Source organism: Eurytemora carolleeae, unplaced genomic scaffold, assembly GCF_000591075.1.
Source record: "Eurytemora carolleeae unplaced genomic scaffold, Eaff_2.0 scaffold1097, whole genome shotgun sequence".
NCBI classification, from domain to species: Eukaryota; Metazoa; Arthropoda; class Copepoda; order Calanoida; family Temoridae; genus Eurytemora; species Eurytemora carolleeae.
Genome location: NW_019397044.1, coordinates 98,224 through 119,564, shown reverse-complemented (window position 1 = coordinate 119,564; position 21,341 = coordinate 98,224). Strand labels below are relative to the sequence as shown.

Sequence of the window (21,341 nt, the reverse complement as noted above, 5' to 3'; positions counted from 1 at the left end):
TGTTAAATAAAAGCAAAATTGTCGAAATCTGAACGAAATTCTTCATATCTCGGGCAATATTGAAAGCACAAAAAAGGCAGACCACATTTTGGAAATGGCAGGACAAGGGAAATTTTGTGATTATTATCTCTAGAAATTTACTTCTAAAATTAGATTGACAAATAAACGCACCCTGTACCTTAAGAATCTTAATTATTTATCCTTTATCTTGAACTGGGGATAACCCGGACTTTGCAATAAACTCTAACCATTTTTTATAAAGCATCAATTCCATCAATAGTAAAATCCTGGAGATATTTAGTGAAGAATATTTGTTTTTGTAAATCAGCTGTTTTCGTCTGCTTTGAATGAGTTGTATAGTTGTGCGCCTGCTCACACTCACACTAATACACTCAGGCGGCCATGTTGGTTACACCCGAAACAAACAGAAACTATCAAGGCTCAATTAAAAGCCTTTTTTCGTCGGAAATTTTGATAATTTTGATTTCGTTACAAAATAGAAATAATTTGGTGGAAAAACCTAACACTTCCGTGATATTTTAATATCATGAATAGATTTTATAATGATGATTTTATTGAATATTCTGGAATATAGAAAGACAGGTGAAGGAGGTGAAGAAACGAAGCAGCTTCGGTATTATCATAAAATCTATTTCTAGGCCCATACTTATATATTGATTTATAAATGTACAGAAAACAAGAAATTAGAAAATTAGTCTGAATTGATGAATATTTTGTGAGTCACCCTCTCCTCCGGTTCAGAAGCTATTTTTTTCTTCTAAAAATACCTTTTTTTTTGAAAATGAAAAGTATTGCGTTATTTGAGTTAAATCCTATTTCCATCTCGAATATACAAAATTTCTAGGTGATAATATATAATTCGGGTTGGATCCTATCTAAAAATAACATTTTTTTAATAGCAATTTATCAAAATTTAAATTAAAGAAATTTTCAATTTGAACTAGAATTTGAACTTGAAATTTTAATTAATTAAGTTTTATATTCTTACTAGTTTGGGAAACCAGCTATGATTGGTAATTTGGTAATTTCCTATAGTACGATTTTTGGAGGCTAATTTTTGAAATTTTGATCATCCTCAAACCTTCCCTGGGTTCATGTAAATAGATTGACATAGTTCAGATAAATGATGTAACCTAGCTAAACCATATATATGTGAATAATGTTTAAAAACTGATTTTCAAAGTTAAACTAAAACTCAACCAACCAGTGAATTAATGATACATTTCATATAAGCTTGATTTTTAGAAGCAAACTATTCATTTTCTGTTCAGAAGCAAACTATTCATATTCTGTTTAGAAGCAAACTATTCATATTCTGTTTAGAAGCAAACTATTCATATTCTGTTTAGAAGCAAACTATTCATATTCTGTTTAGAAGCAAACTATTCATATTCTGTTTTTTTCTATTTTTTACTTTCTCTCATAATGGAAATTCTCAGCTTCAGTTTTAGACGAAAAGTCTCCTTTTTTCAGCCATTTTTTTAATCCATTTTTTCATCAGACGAAAAGTTATTTTTTTTAGGTTTTTTCTCACTTTTTCCTATTATTAATTAATGTATTCAAATGATTAGTCAGTCCACGGCAACTACGTTTGCAAATAGTTTTTTTCCCAATTGCAGTTTGTGTCCATGTTTGCCGTTTTTTTAAGATAAAAAGTCTGCAACTACGTTTGCAAAATTATTCTATCTCATATCCATTATATTTTAATCATAGGAGAGCTCTGCGAAAAGCAACTCAAAACTAGTTGCGAAATGATTCTACATTTGGAGATATTTTCTCTCCACAAATTGTCGCAATAAAGTTGTTCAGTAGAGGAGGAAGAATGATTTATCAACTTTATATCGTCTGCATTATATAATAATCTGATTAAAATCTTTTTTTCAGGTATTTGAAAGATGTCTGGAAATTGTGATATATTCTAGAATATATAAGAAGTGAAAGAACTGATGAAGGTTTAATCTTGGCCTAGACAAATAGACAATTTGAAGTATTGGAAGATGGCGGCCATGGCTTCATTGGACGATATTGATCTCGCAGCTCTTAAGGTATTATTAACCCTTGCAACCGAAGCTGCTAGTGGCTACGTTGGGAGGGGGAGATACCAATGTATAATATAGACTCAGTCATAGCTAAATATTTATATCCTGAATATTAAAATTTAACATGGCTAATGACATATTTTGGGGGTGGTAACTATGTTCAACGCTCTGATTTTTGCTACCTTAAATTTCATTTAATATGATAATCCGATACAATTTTTGCTAAACCCCCTAGACGGAAAAAAATCAATTCCCCCCTTGGACAATTCCTGAATCCGCCCCCGCCCCCCCCCCCCTCACCACTAAGCGTTAATAATTGAACAACTCGCTTCATGATAATAAAAAAACGTCATAAACACTAATTTTATTATGTAGATATGAACTTCTTGATCCAGCAAACTTTTCATTATCTATGTGTCATCTAGTTAAAAACTATTACTGGATAATCTGTGTAATATGATATATCTTCTTCATAATGATAATTTGTATTAATATATTGTTAATGTTAAATGTTATTTCTTTCCCAAGCTCTTTGTAAAGCTGGTAAAAGCTGTAAATATTGATGAAGATATTTATTCGTATTGACAATATTGGACAAGAAAGTAGTTAAAATGTTCTTTATTTTATCCAAAATATGCAATTAAAGAACAAATTGTTGCCTTTTGTAATAAAAGTGATCGTAACATTTATTACGATATTTAAACGAAGATTAAATCTATGCCCCTTTTGGTATTCTTTTTATGATATTAATTTGTTCAGGATCCTGCGGGTATATTTGATCTAATTGAGGTTGTAGGGAATGGCACTTATGGACAGGTTTATAAAGGTACAAAGATTAATATTTTTATTCAGTGCGGAGAGAGGGAGAGGTGGGAGGGGTAATTTCGATTTTTTCAGTATTTAGTTTATTTCAGTATTTGAGAAATTCATGCGATGAATTACATCATTTGTTTTATGACTTTGCAGACTTAGTAGCTAAATTTTTAAGTAATTTCAAGGAGGCGCACAGAAAAAAAGAATTTGTTCTTTAAAAAAAGATATAACACAAAAAAATTCGTAATCTAACAAAAAATCGTGGAAAAAACTGATAGGTTTAAAACAAAAACATAATCTTACATTAAGTACTAGTGTATGCATTTGTGACCCCTAAAAATAGTAATTGAAGCTAAGCGTTACCTAGTAAAAAAGTTTATCCCTTTGATTAATTTGAGTATTAAAATTTTTAATATTTTAAATTATAGGACGGCATACAAAGACAGGACAGTTAGCTGCCATTAAAGGTAAGGTCATCTATTATTAACAATATATATTTTCTTCAATTAAATAAAATTAATGATAAACAAATAGATGTTCATGGATAATATTTAGTTAAAAATAAATGTATGTAAGTAGTTATGGACGAACTAATTAATTTTCCTAATACCTATTTTTATGTGGGGGAAACTTTAATTTATCAATGTTTATTCAAAGTTTATCTATGAATGAATATCTAGTTCTGGATGACTATTTTGCTATGGATAAATATTTACTTATGGATGAAATTATATTCATGGATGGATGAATATATATTTATAAATGAAAACTTAATTTATGAATGAATATTTAGTAATGGATGTTACTGAGGACGAGGAGGAAGAGATTAAGCTTGAAATAAACGTCCTGAAAAAATACAGCCATCACAGAAACATTGCAACTTATTACGGGGCGTTTATAAAGAAATCACCACCGGGCAAGGTACAGAAAACCCTGACAATGAACCACAATGGCTATCTATCTTGAGAATAAAAATCGCTAATGGTTGAATAATAATTAAACACAAATCTTAAATTTAACTTTTCCCATTGATCCTTATTGAAAAAAATATTTTGAAAGAAAATTTAAATATGTTGAAAATCTGAAAATTGAAACAAGTTCATAAAGCTCATTGATTTTATCACTGGAAATCCAAGTAATATTGTTTAGGATGATCAACTTTGGCTTGTAATGGAATATTGTGGAGCAGGAAGCGTCACAGATTTAGGTACATTTTTATCTTTAAACTGAACCAGATTTAGGTACATTTTTATCTTTAAACTGAACCAGATTTAGGTACATTTTTATCTTCAAACAGAAAAAGATTTTGAAGAAAAACAGAAGCAGTCAAGATGATGGTTTATGAATGAGAAATAAATTGTTTATTATTTAGTGAAATCTATCAAAGGGCAGAGTCTCAAGGAGGATTGGATCGCATACATCTCGAGGTTAAATAATTTATTAATTTCTAGCAAGAGTGCCCGGCGTTTCCCGTAAAAAAAATATTCCAAATTCTAAAGAAAAAAAAATTATTTTAAAGAAAAAAAATTGATTTTAATAAATTCTCTTTTTTCCTATTATGTTACCCGCAGGGTACCCATGGGTTCTCTCAAAAAAGTTCAGCCGTTTGGCGAGCTATAGATGAGCGAAGAGCCTGTTTTTTACAGACTAGTGCTGAGTTGTGACTACAGCCTACCCTCTGTTTGTCGTAGCTCACAGCAATCCTAGCATTTTATCATTTAATTTAATTTGAAGGGCTATATTTTGTGTATCCTTCAAGAACACTTTCCCTGTATCCTCGAAGGGGGTATAACTATATATCATGCTATAATCCTCCCCAGCCCTTTTTTTCCCGCAATATGATCTCTGTACCCTCCTAGTATTCCTGTATCATTGCATTTCTGCATTCATGTATCCTTGTATCTTTATATTCTTGTTTCCTTGATCCCTGTTTCCCTTTATTCCTGTTTCCCTTGATTCCTGTTTCCCTTGATTTCTGTTGCCCTTGATTCCTGTTTCCCTTGATTCCTGTTTCCCTTGATTCCTGTTTCCCTTGATTCCTGTTTCCTTAACTTCGTTGAAAAGGGGGGAGAGTGTTAGTTTCTTTACTAAGGAGAGGATCCTCATTGAAGATATTGAATTGATAAATTTATTTTTCCTAGAATTCTAATTCAATAAATCTTAAGATTAAGTATTAACTTGAAACCTTCACTAGTAAGCATTCGAGATATTTTTGTATGTTAAGAATAAAAATCGTAAAAAAATATTAAGAGAAATTATTAAATTCATTTAGCGATGCTTTGAGCGTTATCAATTTAATGACGCCCGTGGGGAGGTGGAACTAACTTTAAAATTTGACGCATTTATTAAAGTTCTAAGCATTGTTGATAAATCATTTTCAGAAACTCTACAATAATATTCCATCGATTTATTTGCAAATAAAGTAATCGTTTTATTCTATTTTGTACGCCCGTATTCTGAAATGATTACACTTAATTTCTTAAATCTGTTCTCGTTATTAATTATTGACGCATCTAGGGAGGTTCTACGCGGATTGACGCATCTACACGCATGTAAAGTTATACACCGAGATATTAAGGGACAGAATGTGCTTCTAACAGACAATGCTGAGGTAAAAATATTTACCCGGATATTTTCAACAAGAGTCCAACATTTTTTCTAATTCTCATTCTTCAGGCTCTAGCCGCTATTCACAGTTTGGGCGGAGATTAATTATTGACCAAATTTCTCCCATCCTGGTCTAAATATAATAAAAAAAAACATACTTTTCAAATATTATTTTCGTTCGTGAGCTATTCTTATTTCAATAATTAAGAATTTGGGAAAATTATCCGCAACAGAACCTTAAATATTACAATAAAAGTATAAAACGTTGGAAATGTTATAAATTTTCTCTTAAGGTGAAGCTTGTTGATTTTGGAGTTTCAGCTCAGCTAGACAGAACTATTGGGAGAAGGTTTTTTTTTCTATTTTAATAAAAGATATATTTCAAACACAGAAGTATTTAATATTCATATTTGTTTGGTGTTTGATCGTACTGTTTCATGCTTGTTTACATTTTTATTATTTACTTGTACCCCCAGGAATACGTTTATTGGTACACCGTACTGGATGGCTCCTGAGGTTATAGTTTGCGATGATAACCCTGACGCAACATACGATAACAGGTTAGATGATTGATTGATTGGTTGAAAATAATTCAATTAATGGTCTTGGATTGATAGTTTGATTAAGTTGTTGCTAAGAAATTGGATTAGTTGGGTGACTGACTCACTGACTGACTGACTGACTGACTGACTGACTGACTGATTTTTTGATTGGTTGATTGATTGATTGATCGATTAGGAGTGATCTATGGAGTCTGGGAATCACGGCAATAGAGATGGCTGAGGCCCAACCCCCACTCTGTGATATGCATCCTATGCGGGCTCTCTTCCTTATACCGAGGTAGGTTATTAAACTAAAGCATAAACTGTGGAGCATAAATCTTCTGAAGTTAGATGAATTAAATTACAAAGTTTTATATATTTTGATACATTACGTTTTTAATGAAGTGCTTTTTACCGTCATTTATTTTACAGAATATTTTCTTAAATATTTTTTTTATTCAGGAACCCTCCTCCTCGACTGAAGTCCAGAAAATGGTCGTCTAAATTCAAGAATTTTATTGAAACATCTCTAGTGAAAGATTATCACCAACGGCCATATACAGACGAACTTCTCAAACATCCCTTCGTCCGAGATCAACCAACAGAACGTCAGGTAATAACCAGATCTTCCAGACACCCACCAGAAATTGAAGGGACAACATTTTTGCAAGAGTAATTTTTGCTAAACCTTGTGTCATTTTTGCCTCATGACTTTTTTATGTGCGATTAACTTCCCTAGCGTCTCCTAGTCACTGCGCTCAGCCCCCTAGCTTGTTCTGGTTTTAATGTTGCAGCAGCTCAAAAGACCTATCCTTACCAGTTACCTCAAATAATGGGATTGGGATGTTTTTGTAAAGAAAAAAATGGCGTATAACAGAACATGGGTATATTGTAAATACCCGTTAAAACATTAATATTTACTTTTTTAATTGCGGAACGATTGATATTTTATTGTCAGGCCTGTGGCCTTCGTTAAAGAATACATCAAAATTATTTCATCTCGTTTTAGAATTTCCATTTTTACGTTTTTTTCGTTTTCTTAATATATTTTTTATTTTTTCATATTTTTTTCATATTTATTTTCATTCATTTTTCCATTCATCCTTATATCTTTTTTTCTTTATCAGATTCCTTTATTCCTCCAATCTGCTAATGTGAGAGAAAAGAGGGGGGTGGGGTGAGACATTTCCACTTATTTTTACTAAAACTAAACAAGAACTGCAGGGGTTTATAATTTTCAGAATCACACAAAAAGAAAAGTTTTTTCATCCTTTTTGATAAAATTCTGTTATTTCCTCCTAAAATTCTGTTATTTCCTCCTAAAATTCTGTTATTTCCTCCTAAAATTCAGTTATTTCGTCCTAAATTTCTGTTATTTCCTCCAAAAAATTCTGTTATTTTCTCCTAAAATTCTGTTATTTCCTCCTAAAATTCAGTTATTTCCTCCTAAAATTCTGTTATTTCCTCCTAAAATTCTGTTATTTCCTCCTAAAATTCTGTTATTTCCTCCTAAAATTCAGTTATTTCCTCCTAAAATTCAGTTACTTCCTCCTAAAAATCATTTATTTATAAATAAGAACCCTGACTTCTGGGGTGGGCGAAATGTTTTTCTAAGAGAAAATATACACTCCTGAAGAACGGGTTTTATTGTTCTAGACTCTTCTATTTCAATTGCGAACATTTACTCATTGTATACATTGTAAAACATAAACAAAGAAGTTTGCGGATTTTACTAAACAAATCGTCGATTTTCAAAATTTAATGAATATCTAATTTCTTTGGAGGCTAAGTTTTAGAATTTTGATCATCATATACCTTCCTCCATGTCACGTGAGGTCCCACACAAAATTTGAGCCCGATCAGTTCAGCCGTTATGACGTTTATTGGATACAAACAGACGAAAAGAGAAGCAAAGTATAAATAGATATATTGAAGATAGAAGATAGATAAAGAAGAAACATATTAAGATTATAAAGTTTTTTAATTCGTGTTTTTGAAATTACAATAAAGTGAGCAGCCATAATTCTTCTCAATAAATTGGTAACTGTTCTTACATTACTGTTTCATTCTCATTAGATAAAGGATATAAAATTGTGAATTAATGACTTCTGTTTATTTCCCTGAATCAAGGTTGTTTTATCTAGGTGAGGATTCAGCTGAAGGATCACCTGGACAGAATGAAGAAACACAAGGCACAGAAGGAGAGAGAGGAGGCGGAGTTCCAGTATTCATGTTATCCATGGTTAATGTCTAGGAATACATATCTCTTGTTATCTATGGTTTATGTCTAGGAATATATATATATCTATTATCATCTATGGTTAATGTTTAGGATCTGAGGATGAAGCCCTGCCTGAGACAGATGAAAGAGCAGGGGAACCATCTTCTATCCTACAGGTAACTGAATATACATGGATTAATTGATCTCGAGTACAAAATAGAATATATTTTTATAAGAAGCATATCTTTACTTGGTACGAACTAGGAACTAATTAGTATTTTACATTTATTCATTTTTCTTCCCACATTTCAGCTTCTTTAAAGAAGACGATTATTATTCTAGGCACCAGGGGATAATACTCTTCGTAAAAACTTCCAGATTATCCAGGATAGTTCTAAAGCAGCCGCTAATGCAGCTATAAATAAGAACTCACCAGCGAATAAGGTAAAATATTTTCAATTCAATCCCCGAATATTTTTGAAAAACATAATTATCATTTCCAGTCCCAGGGAATAATTTCCCCCATGCCTCATTGTATTTTAAGGGGCCGGGCATATATTTTTAAGAATTTGATACTCTCTGGCTGGGATGAGAGGGGATGAGTTTATCCTTATATGATTCCTTTAACAAATAATCATTTTTCCTCTATTCAACGAATAAAACTTTGGAAATATCTGACATCTGTGAACAATATTATTGTTTTTAAAGAGGTCTGTGTTATTTTAAAATTTTAAAAAATGACTAATCCTGGAAATTAAAATTGCAGGAGAAGGAACGAAGATCAAGTAGAAGAGAAGAAGTTCCTCCTCCAGCTCCTCGTCTTCCTGTACCCAACCCCTCATCTAGCTCTAGTACTCCTCCAGGACCTCCGCCACAGCGCCCTTTACCTCCGCCACCAAACGGAGCAGCGGATAATATCCGAAGAGACCAGGGCAGTAAACCAAATACTCCTCCCTCTAGGTAAAGTCATTATTAATATTGTATGGCTATACTTTCGGGGTTCATCTGCACCCAGGGGATGCTTTGGGTGGAAAGGGGGGGGCGTCCCCCTACCTCGAAAATTGGGGGGACGTCCCCTTCCCTGGAAAATTTGGGAAACGTCCCCCTGGAAAAATTAAAGAAGCAAGATGAGAGAACAGGTGTTGGGCTTCATTGCACGAAAGATTTATTGACTACTACTTGTCGCAGGCTTTACGGACTAATATATCATTTGTGGTAGATTTCACTAGATAAAATATCTATCTATCCCTGTATGATATATATTTATCAATATCTATCCCTATTTAATATCTGTATATCTATCCATAAAATATCTATCTCTCCCTATTGAATATATATCTAACCCAATCCATAAAATATCTATCTATCCCTGTAAAATATCTCTCTATCTAGGGATCAGAACCGGAACTCCCGTTTGATATCTGCTCCTGGAGCAGGTGGACCTGGTAAGAAGCCGACTGATCAGCTTGATGAGCTCGCTAAACAGCTTCAAGATCTAGTTCCTTCTCCAGGTATACAAACATACTTCCTTCTCCAGGTATACAAACATACTTCCTTCTCTAGGCATACAAATATACTTCCTTCTCTAGGCATACAAATATACATCCTTCTCTAGGTATACAAATATACATCCTTCTCTAGTTATACAAACATACATCCTTCTCCAGGTATACAAACATACTTCCTTCTCCAGGTATACAAACATACATCCTTCTCCAGGTATACAAACATGCATCCTTCTCCAGGTATACAAACATGCATCCATCTCCAGGTATACAAACATGCATCCTTCTCTAGGTATACAAATATACATCCTTCTCCAGGTAAACAAATATACATCCTTCTCCAGGTATACAAATATACATCCTTCTCCAGGTATACAAATATACATCCTTCTCCAGGTATACAAACATACATCCTCTCCAGGTATACAAATATACATCCTTCTCTAGGTATACAAATATACATCCTTCTCCAGGTAAACAAATATACATCCTTCTCCAGGTATACAAACATACATCCTTCTCCAGGTATGCAAACATACATCCTTCTCCAGGTATACAAACATACATCCTTCTCCAGGTATACAAACATACATCCTTCTCCAGGTATACAAACATACTTCCTTCTCTAGGCATACAAATATACTTCCTTCTCTAGGCATACAAATATTCCTTCTCCAGGTATACAAACATACATCCTTCTCCAGGTATACAAACATACTTCCTTCTCCAGGTATACAAACATGCATCCATCTCCAGGTTTACACACATTCATCCTTCTCCAGGTATACAAACATACATTCTTCTCCAGGTATACAAACATACATCCTTCTCCAGGTATGCATGAAGCCCTGATCAGTGATACTTTCAATCCGTCATATTTTGGTTATTCTCTGTATAATTTCTGAAAACTATCTCACACTCAATCCCATTGTTGTCCTTTCAGAAAAGGTGTTAAATCATATTGGTATTAGGACCTGCCCGTGCTGACCGGCGGCCAGCAGACCGGCAACGTGTTCCTAGTTCTCAGCAACCAGTGTCTCCAGATCTTGTTGAAGACGATTCATCAGACGACGAGGGTCCTATACTCAAAGGTTGGAAACTACTTTTGAAATAACAAAATTTTATAAAACTATTATTTTCTAAACTTCAGTTATGGAACCTTATATCGTTAAAAAGAAATAACTTTGATAATAAATAAAATTGTTTGTTATCTATACCGTAGTGTGTGTCTTACTTTTCAGCTAGTACCATAATTGTGGAGCCTGACTAAAGTTATGATTATGGTCTCTTAAAAGAAAAGGGGGGGGGATTTTGTCCCCTTTTTTCATACTTTTATCCTTATTTTAATTACGTTCCACAACATCTCTCTTTGAAAAATCTCACCGTGCAAACACCATTATATGTCTTTAGCAAACCTCATTTTATTCTGTTTAGACGGAACCATCAATGCATCAGAACGGAATCCTAAACCACTCCGAGAGTTCCTGCCCCACAGGAGCTCCGGAGCAGGAGGAGCTGGAGTTGGAGGAGTTGGAGCTCCACAGGAGCATAGAGTTAGTAGTGTTGGTGTACCAGCTAAAGGTCCCAGCAGACCTCTTCCCCCGACACCCGACGACGACGACACCATGCGCCGAGGCGGTAACTCTCCAGCCATCCGGACAAATATGCCGGATCTACTCCCCCAGACTCCGTCAACCACCTCCGGTCCTCCCACTCCCTTGTCTAGAGGAAGTCAGGACTCCCCAGGACTCCAGGGGGGAAACCATCCTCCTACTGCAGCAGAGATTCAACAGAGAGAGAAGAGTTTTCTTTCCTTTGGGTTTGGAGCAGGAGGTAGGATACAGTATATTACAGGATGGGAGCAGGAGGTAGGATACAGTATATTACAGGATGAGAGCAGGAGGTTGGATACAGTATATTACAGGATGGGAGCAAGAGGTAGGATACAGTATATTACAGGGTGGGAGCAGGAGGTAGGATACAGTATATTACAGGGTGGGAGCAGGAGGTAGGATACAGTATATTATTACTCTACCGTTAATTGTATGTAATCTAGGTACTGGGGTTGGTGAAAGTAGCAGTAATATAAACCCCAGACGAGAGTCTCATATAAATGTTAATGTTGCTCCACCTCATGAGTTTGGGACAGATACACCAGAAATCAGGTTTAATATTCATGCAATATTTTAACTTTTAGTTTTTAATTAATGCCTATCATTATTATTATTATTATTTAAAAGTAGATTTCTTGAAATAAGGGACGAGACAGAAGGAATATACTTTATGTAAAATTAATTTAATACAAGCCAGCAGGGTGGCCAAAATGTACGGATTGTATGGATTGTACGGAATGTACGAAATGTACGGATAATGTCTCAAATTAAACGGATTTTCAAGATTTTTAGCCCGAAAACATAATTTTTTTCTATTTTGACTCAATAAAAAACTAATTTTTGCAATGAACATTTTTTAAAAAAAGTCGTCAAAATGAAGTTCAACTTATTATCCTCATTCTGAATAATATTAGGTTGATTGTTGTTTCAATTGAAAATCCTAATTCATTCTTTCATCTTTTCGAGAATATGTTCCAAAAGTGTTCATTCGAGAATATGTTCCAGAACTGGTGTCCCACTAAAAAACTTTGCAGTTGGGGTATTTGATACTTAACAAAAATATTTTGTTAAACTTTCACAATCAAGATGTCATTGAAACGAAAAAAAATGTTCAGTTATTTCCAGGTTTTTAAAATGTATTATTTTATCGTGATTTTTTTATCTGGCTTTATCATCTTTTTCATCTGTACACTGCACAGTGCAGTCATTTTTGTTTTAGATAAATTTTAAATCAATGTAAGCTCGTCTTTGGTCACATACGAACACAAAGGAAAATGAATGAGAAATTAAATGTTTTTGCGTTGATTTTTTTTTCAAAATATTTTTGTTCCCTACGGATTGTACGGATTGTACGGATTTTTTTTTTATAAATGTACGGATTGAACTTTTTTCTGAAAATGTACGGATTTTTGGACGGATTTTTCTCAAAGTTTTGGCCACCCTGCATGTGTTCTCTGGCTGTTGGCACTAAGAGCGCAGCAAAAACTAGAAACCTTTTTGTCAGAGAGAACACTGGCCTGGTCAGATAGACAACATTTGGCAAGGGGGGGTTATTTACTTTAATAATATTTTAAGAATTTTAAGTGGGGGGGGGGGGAATTCTTAAGATTGAGGGAAGAAAAAAAACTTGACAGGGATGTCGTTGCGCGCTTTAACAACAATTTTTACTCAAATTCTGTTCTTTCAATTTAGTAGTTACGCAAAACTTAAAACATAAATTGGTAATCCGTGCAAATATTCCGAACATTAAGCGATGATTATAAAGAGAGGGAATGAATTTTTAAAACTTTTTTGAGCGTAGAGAATGCAGTATCTTCTTGAAAGAAATACCGTGTTTTATTGTATCATTTCATTATATTATGCCAGGAATTGAATTTACTTTACTAATATTTACTGTTAAGGAAATACAAGAAGAGATTTAATTCTGAAATCCTGTGTGCTGCCCTATGGGGGGTTAATCTTCTTATTGGAACAGAAAACGGTTTAATGCTTCTAGACAGATCAGGACAAGGTTAGTAAAGGGATAATATACTTCTAGATAGATCAGAACAAGGTTAGTCAAGCGATAATATACTTCTAGGATATACTTCTAGATAGATCAGGACAAGGTTAGTCAAGCGATAATATACTTCTAGATATATCATGACAAGGTTAGCCAAGGGATAATATTCTTCTAGATAGATCAGGACAAGGTTAGTCAAGGGNCCGGGGGGGGGGGGCAGCGCCTGTAGGGGCCTGAAACCCCCGAAAACCCAAATATTTAACTGGTCCAGGGGGGGGCTGAGCCCTCATAGCCCCCCCCCTGAATTCGCCTCTGGTCCAGGTGACCGTTAGTATGCAGTGGGAAGCTGGCTTCGGTCCCTGGCCAGTGTCACTAGACTAGTATCATCAATTAACTGTTTCATTAATTTCCGTCCCTTGGCGGTTATTATTGAAGGGGTCCAGCCTTGATTTTCACGCAATGATAGTAGATTTTTTTATTTATTTGTTTATGTTTAGGTAAAGTGTATCAGTTGATATCTAGACGAAGGTTTCAGCAGATGGAGGTGCTGGAGGGACAAAACATACTGGTTACCATCTCAGGTAGTTCAATACACCTAATTTTAGAAATATGGAAGTCAATATTTACGAATATCTAGCACATAAAATGTAAATGTTGAAATTTAGAACATCTTTTTTTTGAGGTCGATTAAAAAAAATTCAAATATTCTTAGTTTTAGATAAAAAGTATATTTTATTGGCGCTGTTTTTAAATTTCATGGAGAAACAACTCTTTAGTTAAAGAAATGTTGACTATTTTCGGTTTAAAAAAATTGGCGCGTAAAAAATGTATAAATATTGAATATTGTAGGAAAGAAGAATCGTGTGCGCGTATACTACCTCTCCTGGCTAAAATCCAAGATTCTGCGCACTGACACCAATATTGAGCGCAAAGCTGGCTGGATAAATGTTGGTGATCTGGCGAGCGCGGTACATTTCAAGATTGTCAAGTACGAGCGGATAAAATTCCTGGTGATCGCGCTGCGCGACTCTATAGAAATCTACGCCTGGGCGCCTAAACCTTATCATAAATTCATGGCCTTCAAAACATTTTCAGGTGAATACTTTTACAAGGGTAAAAAAAAATTATATATTATCGTGTCATTTTTATTTTCAGAGCTTTTTGGGAAAAGTGACTTCCGGCATTTTTTTGTCTCTTTAAGTTCAATTTCCCAATTATCAAATTAGCACATAAACATACGGGGTATCTTAATTTCCGAATGGAATGTATATTGACGACTTTTGGATACTCCTAGACCCTCTTGTAATTTTATAAAACTTTTTTAAAATCACCAGTATGTTGAAACATGGTAATTTTGTTTTTTTTTACTATCCTAATTCAAACAAGATTATCGACTACCTTGTCAACTAATTCTTTTTCGGAGAAACCGTGTAAATTAATTTAATATTTAAGAAAATATTAAATACTATTATTTCTTCTACTTCAATTGTGAACATTTTCTCTTTGTACACATTGTAAAACGAAAAAAAAAACAAATTTCGCGGATTTAAAAAAAAATAATGGATTGCCAAAATTTTCAAAAATCAAATCTTGTTGGAGGCAAACTTTTAATAATTTGATTATCCATAAACCTTCCCTCGGGTCACGTGAGATCCCACAAACAATTTGGGCCCGATCGATTAACCGTTTTGCCATTTAAAGGACAGAAACAAACAAATAGACAGACAGACAGACAAGCAAAGTTGAAGGACACAAACAAACAGACAGACAGACCGAGAAGCAAAGTATATATTTAGATTAAGCATAATGGTGGCCCTTAATTCTAGCTAAGCTATGTAATTGATCTATTTTGCTTCATTTCAAGATAATATCATTTCTTATCATTTAATTGTTAGATTTACACAAAAAAGTTGTAAATATTTCTTGGGTCGGTAATTGAGTAATCTTTTAAAAAAATGTTGATAAAATAGAAATTAAATTTTTGTGTTGAATACTTCTCTTTTTAAATATACATATAATGTATACATATACATAGTTTAATATTTTATTTTTTTTGCAGAGTTGCAATACAAGCCCTTGCTAGTTGATCTAACTGTAGAGGAAGGAACAAGACTAAAAGTTCTCTATGGATCATGTTCAGGATTCCATGCTGTTGATCTAGATAGTGCCAGGTACTCAATATATATATATGATTAATTATATTAGGAGTAAACTTTTATCTGGATTCATTTTAGAATCAAAAACAAGGTAAGGTAAGGACAATAGTGAATTTTATAATCAGAATACACCAAATTCGGTATTTTACAATGAACTCATTTTCGGAGGCTACAAGTGTATACTGGTTGTTTATAAACAAACTCAACCGAAACTAGACTTGAACCGAAATATGAATTGAACCCAGTATTCAAACCTTCTTAGCCGCAGTCCAGTGTTATAAATTTACACGTATAAATATAAAATGGAACTAGGTTAATTAATTAATTATTTAGAAATATTTATCAAAAACCCTACCCTTCTAAACTGTAAATTATTGTCTCGACATACGCCTAATTAAATTGAATGTAAACAGACTGTTAAACCAGTTTTTAGCCACCGAAACTGAGTTCATAGTAAATTCCAGAATAAATGTGTGTACTGTAAATATATTCTCTAATGGCCTACCCTTGATCAAAAAGATATTCTTCAAGAACATATTAATAAATGTTTTTTACACTAATTAAAAGTGGCCGTCACAAATTAAAAATTATCTTTTTTTTTAAACCCGGTGTATGGAAATCTTTTCAATTTGCGTTCCAAACTTTTCATTGTACGTTGACTAGTAATTTTTTCCTTACATTTATTATCATTAAACCTCATTTAAGACCCATTCACTGTGTAGTGTGTATGTTATCAATTATTCATATTTTAGTGTGTATGATATCCATATACCGAAGCACCCCCAGGGTCCTATTGCCCCCCACACTATCGTGACCCTACCCAACTCTAACGGTATGCAGTTACTGCTCTGCTACGACAACGAGGGGGTTTATGTCAACACATATGGCAAGGTAAAAAATCTTAAATAATATTTTTATCATTACTATCTTCTTCAGTCCATTATTAAGAAAATTTTTGCTTTTGTTGCTTCTCAAGTCGGTTTTTTTTTCATCCTGTTATAAACAAAAATTTGCGCAGATTTTCCTGTTTAATTGAATTTTTAGAATTGTAAAATTTGCCTTTTTCCGGGCAAACCTTACCTGGTGTCAGGGGTAATAATTTCACGAAAACCATCGCCATTTTTTTTATCTTGAAAAAAGAATTAAAATATAACATCAAGTGGCAAGTTTTTTCATCCCTTTAAACATATAAACCAAAGAATTTATTTATTTCCCCTGAGAATACACACTTTCTTTTANATATTGACCCCTGGAGTTGCCACACCAAAAGGGTGAGATCGGTCCAGTCGTTATGTGAGTTTGATTGCATTTAATTGTAGATTGCTAAGAATATAGTGCTGCAGTGGGGAGAGCTACCGACTAGTGTAGCGTATATAGGAACAGGGCAGATTATGGGTTGGGGAAACAAGGCCATAGAAATAAGATCTGTAGAATCAGGACATCTTGACGGAGTATTCATGCATAAAAAGGTAATTAAAGAGGAGTAGTAATTATATAATGTGTATTATGGGTTGCTGAGCTTCATCCATGATTAACAGAATGAATTTCATAAAAATTAAAGAATAAGTTGGGTCCAGGGGCGGATTCCTATTTTCAGAATAGCTTCTCAATAGCATGCTTAAGGGAAAGAAACCCTAGTGCAAAACAGGAAAAATATCTGTCTTAATAAACTATAATGTTTGAAAAGTTAAAAATCATTAATTTTGACTATTTTTGAGTCTTTTAAGTCAAAAAAATTTTCGTCTACGGCGCGATTTTTTGTTCCTAATAATGAATTTTTTGTTCCTAAAATATCTTGCCCCCCCCCCCTCACTTTAATCTTGTATCCGCCCCTGGTTGGGTCCACTTAATTTTCAGAAGAAAGACGACTGTACGGATTACCATTTTTTTTGCCAATTAAAATATTTAGATTATTATTCATATTAAATCATATTTTCTCAAATTTTTTAATCTTTAAAGTCTTTTTGTTTATTAATATTAAAGAACTAAATTGGTTTAAATCAAATTTATTTCGCTCTTCAATTGGTTGGTTTAATTTGAAACCAAGTATTTTAAATGCTACTGCATGAAAATGATAAAAATATATAGAATATGTTTAATGTTTAGGCCCAGAAACTCAAGTTTTTGTGTGAACGGAATGACAAGGTGAATAATAATATTTTGAATCCAAATAAACAATAAACTAGAATTTAAAAGGAGGGGGTTAAAATCTATAACCTCAAATATATTATAATAGCTGAAGGGGCCCGTCGATTTTTTAGCCTATAACAACCTCCGGCCACCCATGAGTGTCCACAAAACATTTCAGCGTAATCGGTCCAGCCGGCTATAGGCAACATATATATATATATATATATATACGAATATATAGCTTTATTATATATATATATTTAATATGTACTCTTTTAAACATTAAAACACAGTGTCCAGCAATAACCAATCTTAATAAACAATAGAACATATTTTAAGAAGAGATATATATATATATACATATATAACACAAACTGATTAAAATGATCGAGATGATTAAAATAATTAAGAAAAGAAGATTTAAATACAAATTATTTTTCAATTTGTATTGCTCAAGTGTTTTTATACACTTTTCGGCACTCGGTAGCTGGAGGAGTTAGATTGGGGAAATAGATTTGCAAACTTGATTTGGAAATTTTGAAACCCATTCAGATTTTTTCTTTTCATATATATTTCTGGAAGTAAGTTCTCATTTCTATTTTACAGAGAAATATTCTCTGCATAATATGCTTTGAAAGTAATTCTTAGATTTTTAAATATTATTCATCCCCTCTTCCTGAATATTTTTTATTTCTGATGTCTTTTTTATTTGGATTTTTTTGAGGACAAGAATTCTATTAAGATTGTAAAGTTGCTTTTTCCCGTAATAGTGTCCTTCAATAATAATATGAAAATGCTTCAAAATCATCCCCGTTAAGGGGGGAGGGGATCATGATGATTAGAATAATTTGGTAATTTTATTTTGTTTAGGTTTTCTTCTCCTCTGCTAAAGGCGGGTCCTCCTGTCAAATATATTTTATGACTTTAAATAAACCAGGAATGGCCAACTGGTAATTTCAGTACAGAACCCGTTGTATATTTACTGATCCTGTATATTGTTACAATTTACTGATCCTGTATTTTGTACAGTACACTGTGTATACCGTACAGTACCTGACTGTACTATTTGCCAAGTCTGTGTGTTAAAACTGTACCGTGGTTTGCAGTACATGCTTCTCTGTACAACTAATGTGTAATGTATCTTGTACAAGAAGACTGAGTGTAATCCTCTTCACTAGTCTTATTCTACAAGAAAATGAAAATCTGAAACACGAATTAATTTAAACTTCTAGATTTTTCTTAATTCGTTGTTCCGTAAATCCTAATGATCTTTTCCAAATCATATTTTAGAATATCAAAACACCCCTCTGTGAGAATTTTAACAAAAAATATTTATAAACTTGTTTAGTCAATTTTTGTTTAATGTGATCCAATCCTGCTTGAGTCCCTGCCTGCTGGGACCTGTTTGGCCCCCGATGATGAAGTGTCGTCATTAACTTTTTAATCTTGGAATAAAAAAACCTATCTAAGAAAATTTTAGTAAAAATCTGACCTCCGGATCTGAACCCAATTTGGAAATTTTAGGGGATTAAGAAAAAAAAATCAAGAGGCATAACCAATTAACCTCTGTTCTCTCCTGTTTTCAGTGAATTCAGTATTTAATTAAAATTTAAATATCCTGTGTTTTTGCCTTTTCACATTTTTTTTCAAGAATATAATTTCTAATATAGTATTTTTTAAAATTTTGTAATTTGTAATTTTTTTGTAATTTGTACTCAAAAATCAGTTTTATATTTTTATAATTTACAATAATCCAACATCACTTGTTTTTTTTTCTCGAAAAAATATTGTTTTTGCCGATTATATTCCCCCTGATTATATTCCCCCTGATTATATTCCCCCTGATTATATTCCCCCTGATGCTAATTAGCAACATATGTAGCTAATCAGTATTTATATGTAAACTAGTGCTTTTTTATATAGACCTATAGATTTCATTTTCTAATAATCAATTCTAATAAAATAATTAATTGTAAACATTATTTTTTTCTCTTCGTACTTGTATCCCTAAGTTTAGAAAGGAAGTACGTTTCAATTGAACCGTTGCACACTTTGCAGATGTTGCCAACAGGGGCGGATACAGGGGCGGGGGGACATTCGCCCCCCCTGAATTTGGAATTTTTTGTTCCTATTTTCAGAATAGCTTCTCAATAGCATGCAAAGAAACCCTAGTGCAAAACAGGGAAAATATCTGTATTCACAAACTATAATGTGTGAAAAGTTAAAAATCTAGTTTTTTAGTCTTTAGTCATTTAGTCTCACTTCAATCCTGTATCCGCCCCTGGTTGCCAAGAAAAGAACAAATCTATATGTTATGAACACTTCACTCCTGTTGGACTTCAGTTCAGTCGATTATTAGACCTATTTCTTCCCCTTCAGCAGACAGGCTTGAAGGCTTCGACTAATATGCTGGAGTTGAAGACAGTTTTATCCGTAGCTACTAAATTCATAAACTGAAAATTTAAAAATGATTTTTTTAGCGCATGAGTATAAAAGCATGAATGGAGCAAATGCCAAAACCCGGAATTTTGAGCCTTTACTGATATGTTAAAAGAGGCACTTGCACAAATTTCTGCAAAAAACACTTATAGATATTTAAAACTAAAATCCAGGAAAAACCTTTTAATTCCGGAAAAAGCTTCAGGGCAATGGCAAATGAACATTTTAATCTGTTGTATAAACCTAGATGTTTAACACACCTCAAATCTATTGTCTCACTAGCGCCCCTAGCGAATAAATCTTTAAAATTTTAAAAAAAGCTTCAATGCAAATAATCATTTTAATTTGTTGTTTAAACGTAGATGTCTCACATACCTCTAATCTATTGTCTCACTAGCGCCCCTAGCTAATAAATCTTTAAAAATTTCAGAAAAAGCTTCAACGCAAATAATCATTTTAATTTTATGTTTAAACCTAGATGTCTCCCATACCTCTAATCTCACTAGCGCCCCAAGCGATAAAAAGCTTTTAAAATTTTAGGAAAAGCTCACAACTGCCATCTACTTACAATAATCAAAATAAAAGTTACGTCCTTAACCATTTTTCTTTCTGTTTGATGTTAGGTTAGGTTAGGTTATGGTGTTTTGTGATGTTTGTGTGTTGCATCCTGTATGATTTTGATATTGAACTGTGTTGATTAAAGAGTGTGAGTGCATGGAAGTTGTAAGGGTGGCTAGGTTGATGTTTAATGATCCAGATTACAGACTGAAGAGTGCCTTGAAGGATTCACTGTTTATCTAGCACCGAGCTAGGATTCGTTTTAGTCATTTAAATGTTTTAAGGTTTTCTTTTACTAGCATTTTAAACAGGCTGAGAAAACAGATTGCAGGGCGCCCTTAACAATTTGCTTTTATCCTTCAAGTTGTAAGTTTATCGTCGAAAAATATTGACAATCACAGTAAATTTCTTACGATTGTAAAAAAAGAATATGCAATTTTTTAGAATTTGTGTTGAAAGTATTACTTTAGCCTAGCTACTTTTAAAAAAAATGCTCCCCCTTAAGACCTTTCATTTACAGAATGTGGGAGACTGGCAATTTTCTAGCTTGACAAGTGTTTAATTCGGATTACCAATTGCATCTGCAGCAGAAATGCGCAAGTGGCTATTTCAGAGAAACCAACGAATTTTCAATAAGCTAAGCATGGATATCTCATCCAATTTTTAAATTGATTCGGACACATTTACAAAATATC

At 33.3% G+C, this 21,341-nt stretch overlaps 1 protein-coding gene across 1 annotated transcript; it reads left to right on the top strand.

Annotated features, from left to right (window-relative positions):
- Window positions 1-1,669: 1,669 nt before the first annotated feature.
- Window positions 1,670-19,191, top strand: LOC111711370 (serine/threonine-protein kinase mig-15-like; the record flags this gene model as incomplete). Its single annotated transcript, XM_023485709.1, is given in 27 exon segments — window positions 1,670-2,066; window positions 2,820-2,886; window positions 3,302-3,340; window positions 3,667-3,794; window positions 4,023-4,080; window positions 4,246-4,300; window positions 5,391-5,484; window positions 5,774-5,829; window positions 5,957-6,040; window positions 6,219-6,320; window positions 6,485-6,635; window positions 8,167-8,254; window positions 8,355-8,419; window positions 8,586-8,687; window positions 9,010-9,203; window positions 9,636-9,754; window positions 10,720-10,839; window positions 11,183-11,581; window positions 11,805-11,913; window positions 13,263-13,372; window positions 13,861-13,944; window positions 14,213-14,458; window positions 15,423-15,534; window positions 16,272-16,410; window positions 16,839-16,988; window positions 17,626-17,664; window positions 18,520-19,191. Coding segments are annotated over 27 exon segments (3,042 nt in total). The 3' UTR covers window positions 18,604-19,191.
- Between the last annotated feature and the right edge of the window lie 2,150 nt (window positions 19,192-21,341).